This window comes from Petromyzon marinus, chromosome 80 (genome assembly GCF_048934315.1).
Source record: "Petromyzon marinus isolate PM22_M1 ecotype Great Lakes invasive population chromosome 80, UKy_Petmar_22M1.pri1.0, whole genome shotgun sequence".
NCBI classification, from domain to species: Eukaryota; Metazoa; Chordata; class Hyperoartia; order Petromyzontiformes; family Petromyzontidae; genus Petromyzon; species Petromyzon marinus.
Genome location: NC_133746.1, coordinates 11,022,742 through 11,040,231, shown reverse-complemented (window position 1 = coordinate 11,040,231; position 17,490 = coordinate 11,022,742). Strand labels below are relative to the sequence as shown.

General features: G+C 55.2%; 1 protein-coding gene across 1 annotated transcript in view; it reads left to right on the top strand.

Moving 5' to 3' along the window:
- LOC116958660 (IgGFc-binding protein-like) overlaps positions 1-17,490 on the top strand; it is a 93,844-nt gene that overhangs the window by 48,411 nt on the left and 27,943 nt on the right. The window contains exons 10-19 of the mRNA XM_076057297.1: positions 2,536-2,812; positions 3,555-3,790; positions 5,037-5,154; positions 6,260-6,443; positions 7,544-7,830; positions 8,789-8,994; positions 9,807-9,957; positions 12,109-12,200; positions 14,246-14,383; positions 14,977-15,293. Coding sequence (XP_075913412.1) covers positions 2,536-2,812; positions 3,555-3,790; positions 5,037-5,154; positions 6,260-6,443; positions 7,544-7,830; positions 8,789-8,994; positions 9,807-9,957; positions 12,109-12,200; positions 14,246-14,383; positions 14,977-15,293 — 2,006 coding nt within the window. The remainder of the gene's footprint in view (positions 1-2,535; positions 2,813-3,554; positions 3,791-5,036; positions 5,155-6,259; positions 6,444-7,543; positions 7,831-8,788; positions 8,995-9,806; positions 9,958-12,108; positions 12,201-14,245; positions 14,384-14,976; positions 15,294-17,490) is intronic.

The following is a 17,490-nucleotide window of genomic DNA, read 5'->3' as shown; positions in this document are numbered from 1 at the left end:
GATGTTAGCTGGTGTTGGTGATGTTGGCTGGTATTGACGATGTTAGCTGGTATTGATGATGTTAGCTGGTATTGATGATGTTAGCTGGTATTGGTGATGTTAGCTGGTGTTGATGATGTTAGCTGGTATTGGTGATGTTAGCTGGTATTGACGATGTTAGCTGGTATTGGTGATGTTAGCTGGTATTGGTGATGTTAGCTGCTATTGATGACGTTAGCTGGTATTGGTGATGTTAGCTGGTATTGGTGATGTTAGCTGGTATTGGTGATGTTGGCTGGTATTGATGATGTTAGCTGGTATTTGTGATGTTAGCTGGCATTGATGATGTTAGCTGGTATTGATGATGTTAGCTGGTATTGACGATGTTAGCTGGTATTGGTGATGTTAGCTGGCTATTGGTGATGTTAGCTGGTATTGATGATGTTAGCTGGTATTGGTGATGTTAGCTGGTATTGGTGATGTTAGCTGGCATTGGTGATGTGAGCTGGTATTGATGATGTTATCTGGTATTGATGTTAGCTGGTATTGGTGATGTTAGCTGGAATTGACGATGTTAGCTGGTATTGGTGATGTTAGCTGGTATTGGTGATGTTAGCTGCTATTGATGACGTTAGCTGGTATTGGTGATGTTAGCTGGTATTGGTGATGTTAGCTGGTATTGGTGATGTTAGCTGGTGTTGGTGATGTTAGCTGGTATTGATGTTAGCTGGTGTTGGTGATGTTAGCTGGTATTGATGATGTTAGCTGGTATTGGTGATGTTAGCTGGTATTGACGATGTTAGCTGGTGTTGGTGATGTTAGCTGGTATTGATTATGTTAGCTGGTGTTGACGATGTTAACTGGTATTGGTGATGTTAGCTGGTATTGGTGATGTTAGCTGGTAATGGTGATGTTAGCTGGTATTGATGATGTTAGCTGGTATTGATGATGTTAGTTGGTATTGATGATGTTAGCTGGTATTGATGATGTTAGCTGGTATTGGTGATGTTAGCTGGTATTGGTGGTGTTAGCTGGTATTGATGATGTTAGCTGGTATTGATGATGTTAGCTGGTATTAATGATGTTAGCTGTTATTGATGATGTTAGCTGGTATTGACGATGTTAACTGGTATTGATGATGTTAGCTGGTATTGGTTATGTTAGCTGGTATTGATGATGTTAGCTGGTATTGGTGATGTTAGCTGGTATTGATGATGTTAGCTGGTATTGACGATGTTAGCTGGTATTGATGATGTTAGCTGGTATTGGTGATGTTAGCTGGTATTGATGTTAGCTGTTATTGATGAAGTTAGCTGGTATTGGTGATGTTACCTGGTATTGATGATGTTAGCTGGTATTGGTGATGTTAGCTGGTATTGGTGGTGTTAGCTGGTATTGGTGATGTTAGCTGGTATTGATGATGTTAGCTGGTATTAATGATGTTAGCTGTTATTGATGATGTTAGCTGGTATTGGTGATGTTAGCTGGTATTGACGATGTTAGCCGGTATTGATGATGTTAGCTGGTATTGGTGATGTTAGCTAGTATTGATGATGTTAGCTGGTATTGGTGATGTTAGCTGGTGTTGGTGATGTTAGCTGGTATTGATGATGTTAGCTGGTATTGACGATGTTAGCTGGTATTGACGATGTTAGCTGGTATTGGTGAAGTTAGCTGGTATTGGTGATGTTAGCTGGTATTGATGATGTTTGCTGGCATTGGTGATGTTAGCTGGTATTGATGTTAGTTGGTATTGACGATGTTAGCTGGTATTGAAGATGTTAGCTGGTATTGGCGATGTTAGCTAGTATTGATGATGTTAGCTGGTGTTGGCGATGTTAGCTGGTATTCATAATGTTAGCTGGTATTGGTGATGTTAGCTGGTATTGACCATGTTGCTGCTACTCGCAACTGCTTTTCTAGGTTTGCCCCTAGATTTATTGAATCTCGAGTCCCGCCTGCGGTTGCCTTGGCAGGGCCAGAGACCCAAATGATTTCGCGGGCCTCATACGGCACGCGGGCCGGACGATCCCCACCCCTGCGTTAGCAAGTAGCGGCGCCTTCAGAGGCTACCGGCACAGTGGTCCCTCGAGAGCGTGAGGGGTGGCCAACACCACGCCCGGCCGCCTTTGTCTCCCCAACCTCCATGCTGAGGCGCTGAGCTGAGGTGTTGCGTGACGTGGAGGCTGAAGGGACGTGTGTCCGGTCGTTATCGCGGGAACCCAAACGCCCCTTCGGAAGAACACTTCATAGACGGAGCGTTGCCGCAACGAGAGGGTTTACCCTTTACGGCAATAAAAGAGTTTGTTTAAAGATGTTAAAGCACCAAGCAGAATTCTTTTTTTTTTTCAAAGAATATTGTCTGCATTAGCCACATGTGCTTGCGGTGAACGTGCAAAAAAGAAAACACATGGCTCTGGTAGTTTACAATGCCGTTGTCTTTGAAACTGATCGGTCCACACCAGAGACGTCCAGGTGTAGCCCCGCGTCGGTCAACCGATCGGCGCTCGCCGATCGGTTGACCAACCCCCTGCCGGGTCCGGTCCGTCCACGCAGGTCGCCCTTCCGTCGGCGAGCGGCGCCTTCTTCCGCTTCTTCGAGGTGCGGGGCGACCGCGAGGTCTTCAAGGTGGACGGGACGAGCGCCACGCTGATCGCGGGCAACACCCAGGCGCAGTTCACGAGCCCGGCGTCGGTCTTCAACGGCGGCGTGGAGCACTACATCACGGTGGACGAGGGCGCCATGAGGGGCGTCGTCGGCGGCGTGGCCGTCACCAACACGAACGCGCGCGTCAAGAAGGACTGGCGCTTCCGGCTGAAGAAGAAGGTCTACGGTGAGCGGGAAGGGGGTCGGTGGTGTTGGTGGGAGGGGGAGGGGGGGGGAAAGATTGCGGCGCGGGGGGAATGGGGAGGATGGAGGATGGAGGAGGAGGAGGAGGAGGAGTGAGGGGGAGGCGGGGGAAGAGGGAGAGGAGGAGGAAGAGGAGGTAAGGGGAGTTGGGGGAGAGGAGGAGGAGGAGGAGGAGGGGGAGGGAGGGAGGGGGAGGTGGGGGACGAGGGAGAGGAGGAGGAAGAGGAGGAGGTAGGGGGAGGTGGGGGAAGAGGGAGAGGAGGAGGAGTAGGAGGAGGTAGGGGGAGGCGGGGTAGAGGGAGAGGAGGAGCAAGAGGAGGAGGGGATGAAGGATGGAGGGGTTGAACTCGCGGGGCGGTTGACAAAAGGCTCAGCTCTTGACGGTGCCGGTATGACTGCGACCTCCAGCCAAACGCCGTCCGTATCCCACCCTGTCTCAACATTCTGCTGGCCAATGTTCAGCACTCCTCCTCCTCCTGCGGAGTTTTCTTGTTCTTTCCTTGTTCCTTTTCCTAACCACTGATATCGGCGGTGGGTGGGCCGCAAGCAGGAATCGAACTCGGGTCTCCGCTTGGGTGGGGCGGGGGCGGGGGGGCGGGGGGGGCGGGGGGGGGGGGGCCGGCGTGGAGCGCTAACCGCTGTGCCACCGCTCGCCCGCTCGCCCGCCCGCCCGCCCCCGACTCCGACCCCCTTCCCCCCGCCGTCCCCAACCCGCCCGCCCGCAGCCTGGTGCCACGGCGTGGGCGACCCCCACTACCGCTCCTTCGACGGCAACCACTTCAACTTCATGGGCACGCGAACCTTCGTCCTCGCCTCCAACTGCGTCTCCAACCTGCCGGTGCCGTGGCGCGTCCTCGCCAAGAACGAGCACCGGCGGCGCGCCGACGTGTCGTGGACGCGCGAGGTGCACACCGAGATCTACAACCACACCGTCTCCTTCATCCGCGACCGCAAAGTCCTGGTACGTGCGCTCGCTCGTCGCGGATGGGGGGGGGGGGTGGGCAAAGGACCACGGACCACCAACCCCCCGCCCACCCCATGATAGAGGTTTCCGTCGTTGTCGGGGTTAGGTCGCGTGAATGTAGGGATGTTGTGCCACTGAAACCCGCCACCACCCCGAAGCAGCCAACCCGTGAGGGTTTACCGCGTAGACGGAACGTGGCCAATCCGTCACAAGTACAGCGCTAGTGTGTAGTGCATTGTGTAGTGTATAGTGTATAGTGTAGTGTGTAGTGTAGTGTGTAGTGTAGTGTATAGTGTAGTGTATAGTACTGTATAGTGTAGTGTATAGTAATGTAGTGTATAGTTGTGTAGTGTATAGTGTAGTGTATAGTACTGTATAGTGTAGTGTATAGTAGTGTAGTGTATAGTAGTGTAGTGTATAGTGTAGTGTATAGTGTAGTGTATAGTGTAGTGTATATTGTAGTGTATAGTACTGTCTAGTGTAGTGTATAGTAGTGTAGTGTATAGTGTAGTGTATGGTGTAGTGTATAGTACTGTATAGTGTAGTGTATAGTAGTGTAGTGTATAGTAGTGTAGTGTATAGTGTAGTGTATAGTGTAGTGTATAGTGTAGTGTATAGTGTAGTGTATATTGTAGTGTATAGTACTGTCTAGTGCAGTGTATAGTAGTGTAGTGTATAGTGTAGTGTATAGTGTAGTGTATAGTACGGTATAGTGTAGTGTATAGTAATGTAGTGTATAGTTGTGTAGTGTATAGTGTAGTGTATAGTAGTATAGTGTATAGTGTAGTGTATAGTACTGTATAGTGTAGTGTATAGTAGTGTAGTGTATAGTAGTGTAGTGTATAGTGTACTGTATATTAGTGTAGTGTTCAGTGTAGTATACTAGAACAGCACACCGGTGTGTTGGAGAGCCAAGCCACAACATTTACAGTCTGAGTAGCGACAGCCAGATTTGTGGAGAAGTCCTCCTGTTTCGTTTCTCATACAGAGGCGTAGACACCGATTGCGGGTGACCCGCGGGGGATGAGATGCGCTCTCGCGCAATCGTCGCTAACCGATGGTCGGGGTGACGATGCCGGTGCGGGAGACTGGCGGAGATCGGGAACCGCTCTCGCGAGATTTGTTGGAATCGTAGGTCCCGGCGACGCTGCCGATGCCTTTGCTGCGATGTACCCGTCTTGACCTCGACGCGTCATTTAGTTTCTCCTCCGTCATCTCCTTCGAATGTCGACCTCCTGCGAAGCTCGACGGCCTCGTCGTCAACGTGCCCTACTACGACCCGGCGGAGAGGTTCCGGATCACGCTGTCCAAGAACGATTTCCTTCTCTGGACCAACGCCTTCCTCAGCGTCTCCTACAATGGTATGTTCGGCTGCATATATCAGATGAGCACCAGGTGCTCATCTGAAGCTGAGCAGACTTAGGGGAGGTCCGGGACCGGTTACGGGTAATCGTCACCGGTGTTGGCCGTGAGAGGGAATCGAACCCGGGTCGCCGGCTTTCGTAGTGCAGAAGGGCGCAGGAGCTCCTCCTCGTGCTTTTGCGCAGTGCGCTCGCGACCGTCTCCCGTTCGGCGACAGCGGAGGTCTCGCTCGCGGTTGGTTGCCGCGCGAGTCAACTCCCCCGGGTGGGAGCTCTGCCCCTGCTGGGCCAATCGGTCGCTCGACGAAAAACAAATCAGCCCGGGGACCTCCACTTGGCCACAATGATGCCCCGCTCTGTGCGCTTGTGAGACGTGGACCACCAGCACACGCGACTCTTGTCCCGAATGTAACATTGGTTAGCGTAACGTCACGAGTTGCTATGGATGACCACCGACTGTGACCCCAGCAAATGCAGACGTTGCACGTCAAGCAGATGCGATGATCCGTGCCCCGCCCATGTGCGTGAAAGTGGCCGAGTTGGCACAGTAGGGGGGTGGGGGGCACAGGGATGGCGCATCGGCCAGTAGTCTTCTCGGTCAGTCGACCCATGGCACCTGCAGGGTCCGTGCCCGTGACCTCCTGCACCTAGCCTGGCACAGCAGGGGGAGCACAGGTGGTGTATCGGCCAGTAGTCATCTCAGTCAGTCGTCCAAAGGCGCCTGCTGGTTTCTGCCCCGTGACCTCCTGCCGGCGGGCGTTCGACGCTTTGCGTGGCCTCAACGTGCACATGGCCTGGCGCAAGCGCCGCGGTGGTGACATCGCCGCCACTTAGTGGCGAATGGCGGTTGTTGTTTGTGTGAGTGGGAGAGTGAGTGGGAGAGTGAGTGGGTGGGTGGGTGAGCGAGTGCGTGAGCGGGCGTGCAGATGTTGAATGCTTCGATGTTGTCTGCCGACCGAGTCGCCTCCCCGTTGAAAAAGAGCTTCTCAATTCTGCGGGCTTTGCTGGGGAAATCGACGTCTGGACAGGGGGCACGGATAACCAAATGGTTCGCACGTACGATGCCCGCTCGATAATCCGGCACCCCACCCCCCACCCCACCCAGGAATCAGCCGCGTGGAGGTCCACCTCCTCAACTATGACGTCTACTACAACTCCGTGTGCGGCCTGTGCGGGACGTGGAACAGCGACCCCAACGACGACTTCCTGATGCCCAACCTCACCCTGGCGGCCACCGCGGCCGAGTTCGGCAACAGCTGGGAGCTGCCTGAAAGGAAGATCAAGGAGAGGTAGGCGGGCGGGCGGGCGGGCGGGCGGGCGCTTGGGCAGCGACGATTGCGTTCGTGCACAGCAGCATACGACGGGAGACCTGCACCCCCCTGCCTGCTCCTTCGTCTTTCAAGGGTCACCCGCAGACAATCCTGCTCCGTCCTATCGAGCCCGGATCAGTGATGGGTTCAAATCTGCTCCCGGGTTTGACCCGCCGGCTCGCGGTGACCCTGCCTGCTGTACCGGACCCGCTGGGGTCGCGATAGGGGTGGTGATAGGGGTGGTGATAGGGGTGGTGATAGGGGTTGGGGTAGTTATAGAGGTGGTGATAGGGGTTTGGGTAGTTATAGAGGTGGTGATAGGGGTTGTTATAGTCATAGAGGTGGTGATAGGGGTAGGGGTAGTTATTAAGGTGGTGATAGGGGTTGGGGTAGTGGTAGGGGTAGTGTTAGGGGCAGTGATAGGAGTGGTGATAGGGGTTGAGGTAGTGACAGGGGTGGTGATAGGGGTTGGGGTAGTGGTAGTGATAGGCGTTGGGGTAGTGATAGGGGTAGTGATAGGGGTGGTGATAAGGGTTGGAGTAGTGGTAGGGGTAGTGATAGGGGTAGTGATAGGGGTAGTGATAGGGGTGGTGATAAGGGTTGGAGTAGTGGTAGGGGTAGTGATAGGGGTAGCGATGGGGGTAGTGATTGGCGTTGGGGTAGTGATGGGGGTAGTGATAGGGGTAGTGATAGGGGTGGTGATAGGGGTTGGAGTAGGGGTAGTGATAGGGGTAGTGATAGGGGTGGTGATAGGGGTTGGAGTAGTGGTAGGGGTAGTGGTAGGGGTAGTGATGGGGGTGGTGATAGGAGTTGGAGTAGTGGTAGTTAGGGGGGTAGTGGTAGGGGTAGTGGTAGTGATAGGGGTTGGGGTAGTGATAGGGGTAGTGATTGGCGTTGGGGTAGGCCTGGTCGTAGCTGGAGGGTGGGGATCATGGAGTAACAGCAGCGGCAGGACGGGATACGCAACAAAAGCACGGGGGGGGGGGGGGGGGGTTGTTCTAAGGGAGGAAGCGGAAGCAGGTCACTGGAGCGAAGGTCGACATCGCCCGTCGCTGACCACGCCCCGTGTCCCCGTCCAGCGGGAGCAGCGACACGGGCGCCTCCGTCGGCGTCGTCCTCGACCCCCAGAGGCAGATCAAGGCGGGCTTCGGCGACAACTGCGGCCTCCTGAAGGACCCGGCGAGCCCCCTGGCCCCGTGCTTCGGCGCCGTGGACCCGGCGCCGCACTACGCCGACTGCGTCTACGACCTCGTGCTCGCCAAGCTGGACGTTGCCGTGCTCTGCCAGGCGGTGCAGGCTTACGTGAAGCTCTGCTACGACCAGGGCGTCGCCTTCGCGCCCGACTGGAGGAACGCCACCAAGTGCCGTACGTTGCCCCCAAACTCAAACTCCCCCCGCGGCGCCCCCGTTGCTCGCATGCGAGGCAGCTTGCCCCAAATGATGCGGGATGCCGCCTCGCTGCCCTCCTCGTCAGGGAAGCACAAAGCCGTCGCGTGGGCTCTGGTCGCGGCGGCGGTCACGGCGGCGGCGGTCGCCAACAGACGCGCTTCCGCGGCCGTCTGGAACGCTCTTCGGTTTCCGATATCCGGAAGCCGCTGGAGCCGCGCACTTTTAAAGTCAGCAAAAGTTATAGCCTATTACTGTGGAACTGTCTTCTTTTTGTTCTTTCGGTAGAGTCACGTAGAATGAGAATAAAATGATCAAATTAAAATGAGACGATAAAATTCTCACGACTTTTCGGGCCACGACACAAGCGGCCTTCCTCAGGTGAAGAAACAGGTCTATCCAGGAGACAGACCTGTTTCATCACCTGAGGAAGGCCGCTTGTTTTGTGGCCGAAACGTCGTGAGAATATCCAGGAGACAGACCTGTTTCTTCACCTGATGAAGGCCGCTTGTGTTGTGGCCGAAACATCGTGAGAATTTTATCGTCTTATTTCATTTTATTATTTTCTTCTCATTCTACGTGGTGGTGGTGACTTTACCGAAAGAACCAACGAAGATGAATCCTTGCAGTCACGAAAGCTTTAAATCGAAACTTAAATGTGGAACTGCTTTCCGCGTTGAGCTTGTTGTCCGCCGAGCACAGCTCCGCTGAGTGCGTGTGGCTACGCGCAGTGCGTAACAAGTGCAACACACACACACGACAGGGGGAGAGAGAGACAGAGAGAGAGAGAGAGACAGAGACAGAGAGAGAGAGAGAGCATGGAATGATTCAGGGGCACGGTAAGCCACAGGCGAACGGGAAGGGCAGCCAAGCAAACCTTCGTCACCGACATATTCCCTCCCCCGTCCCCCCATCCCCCATCCGCTCTTCCGCCAAAGACGTGGACTGCGGAGCGAGCGCGGCCTTCAAGGACTGCGGCAGCGCGTGCCCGGCCACGTGCTACGACCCCGGCGCCCCGGCGGACTGCGCCGACGCGTGCGGCGAGACCTGCGAGTGCCTTGACCCGGCCCACGTGTGGGACGGGGACGAGTGCGTCGCCCCGGCGCTGTGCGGCTGCAAGGACGGCGACGGCAAGTACTACAAGGTGAGCGAGCGCGGCGAGCTCCTGCCGCCTCGGCCTGGGCGGGAGGACGTGGGGCCGGGGTGACGCGGGAACGGCGGCCGTCCCATCGCTCACGAAGACGCTGCAGGGGGAGCACGAGGCCTGTTGTACGGAGGGATGAGAGGGGCGGTCGGTGTATAGGCCGTTGGCAGTTGAAAATTGGGAAGATCTTGCTCTTGGGCTCGAGCAGGGGCAAGGGAGCCGACAGCACGGATAACCGGGAGGAAGGAATTCCAGAAAAATGGGGGGCAGCGGCGGAGAAATGAGCGACCTCCCACTGAGCAAACGTCGACCGGCGACTAAGACAGAACACCTTCGTTTCTGAATGCGGAGAGCGCGTGTGCAGGAGGGTCGAGTGCAATGCGAAGGAGGGGTGATAGCAGAGAGCCTGTGTGGAGGTCAAAGGCGGCCGGGTGGGCACGGTGGTGGCCACCCGCACCCTTGCGTGCCACCGTGCCGGCCTTCATCGGCGCTGGGTTCTCGCTACGAACAGCACTTGCCCCTAACAGCCTCTTTACAGGCTACACGGGGGGGGTCGCTGTGTGGAGGAGGAGGTAGGGGCAGGAGGAGGAGGAGCGGCCGAGCAATGGTTGGTGCTGCGCTGCGAACATCCGGTGGCTCTGCCGAGGGCACCGGTAACATTGCAGAGCGCGCTGGTGTGCCGTTGCAGGGCGGTCCACGAAACACACGGCAATTGGGTACGGACCGAGTTGGGGCCGGGAGTTTCAACCGGCGTCGTCAGACGGTCAGCCGCCTCGCGCTGGAGCTCTGTCTCTGTGCGTGTGTCCGTTCAGGTGGCTGATGTGTTCTGGAAGAACGGCTGCTCCGCTCAGTGCACGTGCGTGTCCTCGGGCAACATCCAGTGCCAGAAGAACCCTTGTGACCTGACGCTGAACTACTGTGGCGCCGGGCCCCAGGGGGACTACGGCTGCCAGCCCAAGATCTGTGAGTCACTGCAGCCGCGGTCAGCCCGCAGCATGCACACGGGGTCACCGATGGCCATGGTAATTCCGAGATACGTCAGTGACTACAGCCATAGTCACCCCCAAGATGTGTGAGCAACCACAGGCATAGTCACCCCAAGGCACGTGAGCAACTACAGCCATAGTCACCCCAAGACACGTGAGTAACCACAGCCATAGTCACCCCAAGACACGTGAGCAACTACAGCCATAGTCACCCCAAGACACGTGAGCAACTACAGCCATAGTCACCCCAAGACACGTGAGCAACTACAGCCATAGTCACCCCAAGACACGTGAGTAACTACAGCCATAATCACCCCAAGACACGTGAGCAACTACAGCCATAGTCACCCCAAGATGTGTGAGCAACCACAGCCATAGTCACCACAAGACGTGTGAGCAACCACAGCCATAGTCACCCCAAGACACGTGAGCAACTACAGCCATAGTCACCCCAAGATGTGTGAGCAACTACAGCCATAGTCACCACGACGTGTGAGCAACTACAGCCATAGTCACCCCAAGACACGTGAGCAACTACAGCCATAGTCACCCCAAGACACGTGAGCAACTACAGCCATAGTCACCCCAAGATGTGTGAGCAACTACAGCCATAGTCACCCCAAGACACGTGAGCAACTACAGCCATAGTCACCCCAAGATGTGTGAGCAACCGCAGCCATAGTCACCACAAGACGTGTGAGCAACCACAGCCATAGTCACCCCAAGACACGTGAGCAACTACAGCCATAGTCACCCCAAGATGTGTGAGCAACTACAGCCATAGTCACCACGACGTGTGAGCAACTACAGCCATAGTCACCCCAAGACACGTGAGCAACTACAGCCATAGTCACCCCAAGACACGTGAGCAACTACAGCCATAGTCACCCCAAGATGTGTGAGCAACTACAGCCATAGTCACCCCAAGACACGTGAGCAACTACAGCCATACTAACCACAAGACACGTGAGTAACCACAGCCATAGTCACCCCAAGACACGTGAGCAACTACAGCCATAGTCACCCCAAGACACGTGAGCAACTACAGCCATAGCCACCCCAAGACGTGTGAGTAACCACAGCCATAGTCACCACAAGACACGTGAGAAACTACAGCCATAGTCACCACAAGACGTGTGAGCAACTACAGCCATAGTCACCCCAAGACGTGTGAGCAACTACAGCCATAGTCACCACAAGACACGTGAGCAACCACAGCCATAGTCACCCCAAGATATGTGTGCAACCACAGCCATAGTCACCCCAAGACGTGTGAGCAACTACAGCCATAGTCACCCCAAGACACGTGAGCAACTACAGCCATAGTCACCACAAGACGTGTGAGCAACCACAGCCATAGTCACCACAAGACACGTTAGCAACTACAGCCATAGTCACCCCAAGACGTGTGAGTAACCACAGCCATAGTCACCACAAGACACGTGAGCAACTACAGCCATAGTCACCCCAAGACACGTGAGCAACCACAGCCATAGTCACCCCAAGACGTGTGAGCAACTACAGCCATAGTCACCCCAAGACACGTGAGCAACCACAGCCAGACCTCGCTGATCTCGTCAAGGAGCGGAAACAGTCGCGCAAACTCCGGTCATCCTTGCAGCGGCTTTTGTTTGACAATCGACCAAAGACGTTCACCGCATCGCGCGGCGCTTTCAGATGCCCCCTTCCTTCTGATATGATGAAGCAACTTGAGCCACGCACTATAAATCATCATCATCATCTCGATCGACGAACTCGTTTCTGCGGCGCTGCCTTTTGTCGTGTTCAGTTTGTTGGCCTTCCCTCCGCACCTCCGACCAGCACGGTTGGCTGCTACGTACGCTCGACCGCGGAGTGTTACGCGAAGGGGCGGAGCCAGGATTTCAGGCCGGGGTGACTTTTCGGCAAATTAGAATTTCAGGAATGATCCGGAGAGCCGGGCCGTTGAACCGGACGCCATCGTTTGGCGACGGACGCGCTGACAGTGCAGTCGGCACGGAGGAGTCCGCCAGACCGAGTGTCGTACGCTCACACGCAGAATGTCGTCCCCCGGCTCCGCCCCCGTGTACGCGCACGTACACACCGTGGTCGGTCTCTGATGCCCCCGGGCCGCTTTGTGTCTCGCCAGTGGAGTGCACCGCGTGGGGCGACCCCCACTACACGACGTTCGACGGACGCAAGTTCGACTTCCAGGGCACGTACACGTACGTGCTCACGCAGGTGAGACACCCGGTGGCCAGCGCGTCCCCACCCGAAGGGTGTGCGTGAAATGAACGTGTCTACTGTAAAGTCCCTCGCCTTCATATTTTCTACTTTGCAAAAGGCCCGGTAAAAAAAAAAAAACGCTTACGAAGCGTAACGAGGGAGGGGAAGGACCGGGTGACGGAAAATATCCGCGGGACGACCGAAGTCCCAACCCGGTGCTCCCTGCGGGGGCCTCTGGGCTAAGGGGAGGAGATTGGCGCTCGCTGCCCGGCACACGTAGAGACGGCGAGCAGCTGGAAGGTGGGGGGGGGTGGGGGGGGTGGTTGGTTTCGTTTCGGAGGAGGGCAAATGCGACTTATACTGCCGTCAGTTTAGGTCGTGCGGAGCAGTGACTAACTCCCGTCTTAGCTCCTCCCCCGCCCACCGGTAAGAAGTAAACACAGCGTTTAGCTTCGCGACGCGGTTCTTCTTCCATTGAGGAACGCCTTTTGGCGCAACGCACACGCCGTCGTGACGCGGAACGCGCCGCTCCGTTATAACGTAGAACACGCCGCTACGTTGTAACGTGGAACATGCCGCTCCGTTATAACATGGAACACGCCGCTCTGTTATAACGTAGAACACGCCGCTCCGTTATAACGTGGAACGCGCCGCTCCGTTATAACATGGAACACACCGCTCCGTTAAAACGTGGAACACACCGCTCCGTTATAACGTAGAACATGCCGCTACATTGTAACGTGGAACATGTCGCTCCATTATAACATGGAACGCACCACTCCGCTTTAACATGGAACACGCCACTCCGTTAAAACGTGAAACGCACCACTCCGCTATAACGTGGAACACGCCACTCCATTATAACATGGAACACACCACTCCGTTATAACGTGGAACACGCCGCTCTGTTATAACGTGGAACACTCCGCTCCGTTATAACGTGGAACACGCCGCTCCATTATAATGTGGAATACGCCGCGCCATTATAATGTGGAACACGCCGCTCCATTATAACGTAGAACACGCCACTCCATTATAACGTGGACCACACCACTCCGTTAAAACGTGGAACACGCCGCTACATTATAACGTGGAACATGCCGCTCTGTTATAACGTAGAACATGCCGCTCCGTTATAACGTGGAACACGCCGCTCCATTATAATGTGGAACACGCCGCTCCATTATAACGTAGAACACGCCACTCCATTATAACGTGGACCACACCACTCCGTTAAAACGTGGAACACGCCGCTCCGTTATAACGTGGAACACACCACACCGCTATAACGTGGAATGCGGCGCTCTGTTATAACGCGATTACTGAGCGGCCGACAACGAACTACTTTCTTGAGCCGCGCGGCTGAGCGGCACGGTGGCAGTGACTCGGTCCCTCGTCCGGCCATCTCACCGAGTTTTTCTTTTTAGCGTCGTACCTCGCCAAACTTTGTCGTGACCACATTACTTGCGCGGGAGGGGGGGGGGGGGGGGAAATGGTTTTCGCTTCTCCCGGGACTTTTCAGGAGCGCGTTTCCACTACCGCTACTTCCTTGCCCGTTAAACGAGGAATTCCTGTGTGTGTGCGCGTTGGGGAGCGGTGGCGCACCGGTTAGCGCGCCGCGCTACGAACCCGGCAGGTGATCACGCCCGGTTCCCGCTCGTGGCCACCGACTCCGGTTGCTGGTAATTGAACCGGTCCTGGGCCTCCCCTAGGTCGACTCAGCTTCAAATGAGTACCTGGTTGCGGTGTACGAAACATCGCCACTGGGGGGGGGGGGGGGGGGGCGGGTTGGGGGGGTGGGGGTACAAAGGCGGTCGGGCGTGCTGCCGGCCACCCACCCCCTCGTGTGCCGCGTTGCCGCCCTTCGTAGGCGCTCGCTCGCTACCGGCACTTGCCCCGACAGCCCGCTGAGGCCACGCGGTGGGGCCTCTGTGTTTTAGTGCGCGTGGAGGAGCGGCGGTGCGGGCGGCCCTCGCCCCCCTCCCCCCCCCCCCGCCAGCGACAGCGGCGGCGGCGGTGCTCCATTGCCTCGGCCCTCTTGCCTTTTTGCTTTTTCGCAGCCGTGCTCGGGCGCCGACTGGAGCGTGAAGGTGAAGAACGAGCACCGCGCGGGCAGCTGGGTCGTGGCGTACACGCGCGAGGTCACCGTGGAGCTGTACGGGCAGCGGGTGCTGCTCGCCGTCGGCTCCCACGTCTACGTGAGGATCGCCGCACCGCACCGCACCGCCCGCCGCCCCCTGGGCCACAGAGAGGCACCGCCGTAGACCCCTCCCACCCCCCTTTCTCGCACCGTATCCGTCTGGCCGGCCGACGTTGATGTCGAGCAGCGGCGGCGAGTTCACGCTGAGGTCACGAACTCACACGTCCTGTGTGTGTGTGTCCCCGCCCTCGTCCTCCTCCCCATCCTCTTCCCTCCATCGTCTTCCTTCCAATCATTCTGCTCCGCATCCTCATCCTCCTCCCTCCTCCCCATCCTCCCCCTCCTCCTCAATCCATCCTCCTCCTCCCCCTCCACTACCTCCTTTTTCTCCTCCTCCTCCTCCTCCTCCCCATCCACCTTCCCATCCTCCTCCTCCCCATCCTCCTCCCCATCATCCTCCTCCCCGTCCACCTCCCCATTCTCCTCATCCTCCTCCCCCTCCTCCTCCCTAACCTCATCATCCTCCTCCCACCCTCCGTCCTGCTCCTTCCCCCACCGTCCACCTCCTCTCCATCCCCCTCCATCGTCCACCCCCTATCGGCCCACCACCGCATCCACCTCGTGACCACCCACCCTCCCCCCCCCCCCCAGCTGAACGACGTGCAACTGCGCCTGCCGTTCTACTACGGCGGCGGCGGCGTCGCCGGCGGCGCCGGAGGATTCTCGGTGACGCGCGACGGGGGCTTCATGCGCGTGGCGTCCGACTTCGGCCTCGAGGTCCTCTACGAGGGGAACTACCACGCCAAGGTCAAGCTGCCCACCACCTTCGCGGCGTCGCTCTGCGGCCTCTGCGGCAACATGAACGGCGCCGGCGCCGACGACTTCACGCGCCGGGACGGCTCGCAGGCGCCCGGCGCCACCGACTTTGGCAACAGCTGGAAGGTGGAGGAGCCGGGCATCGTCGACACGTGAGTGTCGAGTCTGTGGTGCAGTGTCGAGTCTGTGGTGCAGTGTCGAGTCTGTGGTGCAGTGTGGAGTCTATGGGTAGCAGTGTTGAGTCTATGGTGCAGTGTTGAGTCTATGGGTAGCAGTGTTGAGTCTATGGTGCAGTGTTGAGTCTATGGTGCAGTGTTGAGTCTATGGTGCAGTGTTGAGTCTATGGGTAGCAGTGTTGAGTCTATGGTGCAGTGTTGAGTCTATGGTGCAGTGTTGAGTCTATGGTGCAGTGTTGAATCTATGGGTAGTGTTGAGTCTATGGTGCAGTGTTGAGTCTATGGGTAGTGTTGAGTCTGTGGGTAGTGTTGAGTCTATGGTGCAGTATTGAGTCTATGGTGCAGTGTTGAGTCTATGGTGCAGTGTTGAGTCTACGGTGCAGTGTTGAGTCTATGGTGCAGTGTTGAGTCTATGGTGCAGTGTTGAGTCTGTGGTGCAGTGTTGAGTCTGTGGTGCAGTGTAGAGTCTATGGTGCACTGTTGAGTCTATGATGCAGTGTTGAATCTATGGTGCAGTTTTGAGTCTATGGTGCAGTGCTGAGTCTATGGTGCAGTGTCGAGTCTATGGTGCAGTGTGGAGTCTATCGGTAGCAGTGTTGAGTCTATGGTGCAGTGTTGAGTCTATGGGTAGCAGTGTTGAGTCTATGGTGCAGTGTTGAGTCTATGGTGCAGTGTTGAGTCTATGGGCAGTGTTGAGTCTATGGTGCAGTGTTGAATCTATGGGCAGTGTTGAGTCTATGGGTAGCAGTGTTGAGTCTATGGTGCAGTGTTGAGTCTATGGTGCAGTGTTGAGTCTATGGTGCAGTGTTGAGTCTATGGGTAGCAGTGTTGAGTCTATGGTGCAGTGTTGAGTCTATGGTGCAGTGTTGAGTCTATGGTGCAGTGTTGAATCTATGGGTAGTGTTGAGTCTATGGTGCAGTGTTGAGTCTATGGGTAGTGTTGAGTCTGTGGGTAGTGTTGAGTCTATGGTGCAGTATTGAGTCTATGGTGCAGTGTTGAGTCTATGGTGCAGTGTTGAGTCTACGGTGCAGTGTTGAGTCTATGGTGCAGTGTTGAGTCTATGGTGCAGTGTTGAGTCTGTGGTGCAGTGTTGAGTCTGTGGTGCAGTGTAGAGTCTATGGTGCACTGTTGAGTCTATGATGCAGTTCATAATAAAGGTTTTTGGGTTAGATCGCGTTTATTTATAAATGTGTCGTAACCCTCCACCACCCGACACGGCCAATCAGCAAAGAAAAGTGTCACGTTGACAAAAGACAAATAATTCACTACTTCAGCCCACCGGTGTGTTGAAGAGTTAATCCACATTTACAGTTTGAGTACGACGTTTCGCTGGTAAATACTTCCAGCATCATCGGGCAATTCGCCAGAATGGTAAAGCCCTCGCTTGCTCCCGGTTTTATATAGAGCAGAAGAGTGACGTCATCACTTAACTCATCAGGTGCAGTGATTAGAGGCGGAGGGGGGGGTAATGTAATTATATAATCGATTAGTAATCAGTCATTGGTTATGATTAGTAATGAGTTGTAGATTAGTAATTCTTTAAATCAAAATGTAATGTGTATTATTTAATAATACGCTTCCAGGCCGCACTGAGCCGGTAGCTGTTGGAGCGATTAAAGTTATTCTTGTTCCTCTCAATTTCAATGGATTCTCTAATTAGTCTTTGCCAGTAATAATTAGTTTTACACACCACTGCAACATTGTCAAAATCATTTGAGTGTCCTTGTTGACAAGCATGTTCTGCCACTGCCGACAGTTGTGTTTGAGATAATTTAATATTTCTCTGATGTTCTTTTAGTCTTACGCTGATGTTACGTCCCGTCTGCCCAATGTAGCAGCTGCCACATGAACAATTAATCCGATATACACCTTCTGTTGATAGTTTAGGTAATGCGTCTTTAGTGCAAGATACTAGTTTTTGAATTTTGTGTAAGCGAGGGCTTTACCATTCTGGCGAATTGCCCGATGATGCTGGAAGTATTTACCAGCGAAACGTCGTACTCAAACTGTAAATGTGGATTAACTCTTCAACACACCGGTGGGCTGAAGTAGTGAATTATTTGTCTTTTGTCAACGTGACACTTTTCTTTGCTGATTGGCCGTGTCGGGTGGTGGAGGGTTACGACACATTTATAAATAAACGCGATCTAACCCAAAAACCTTTATTATGAA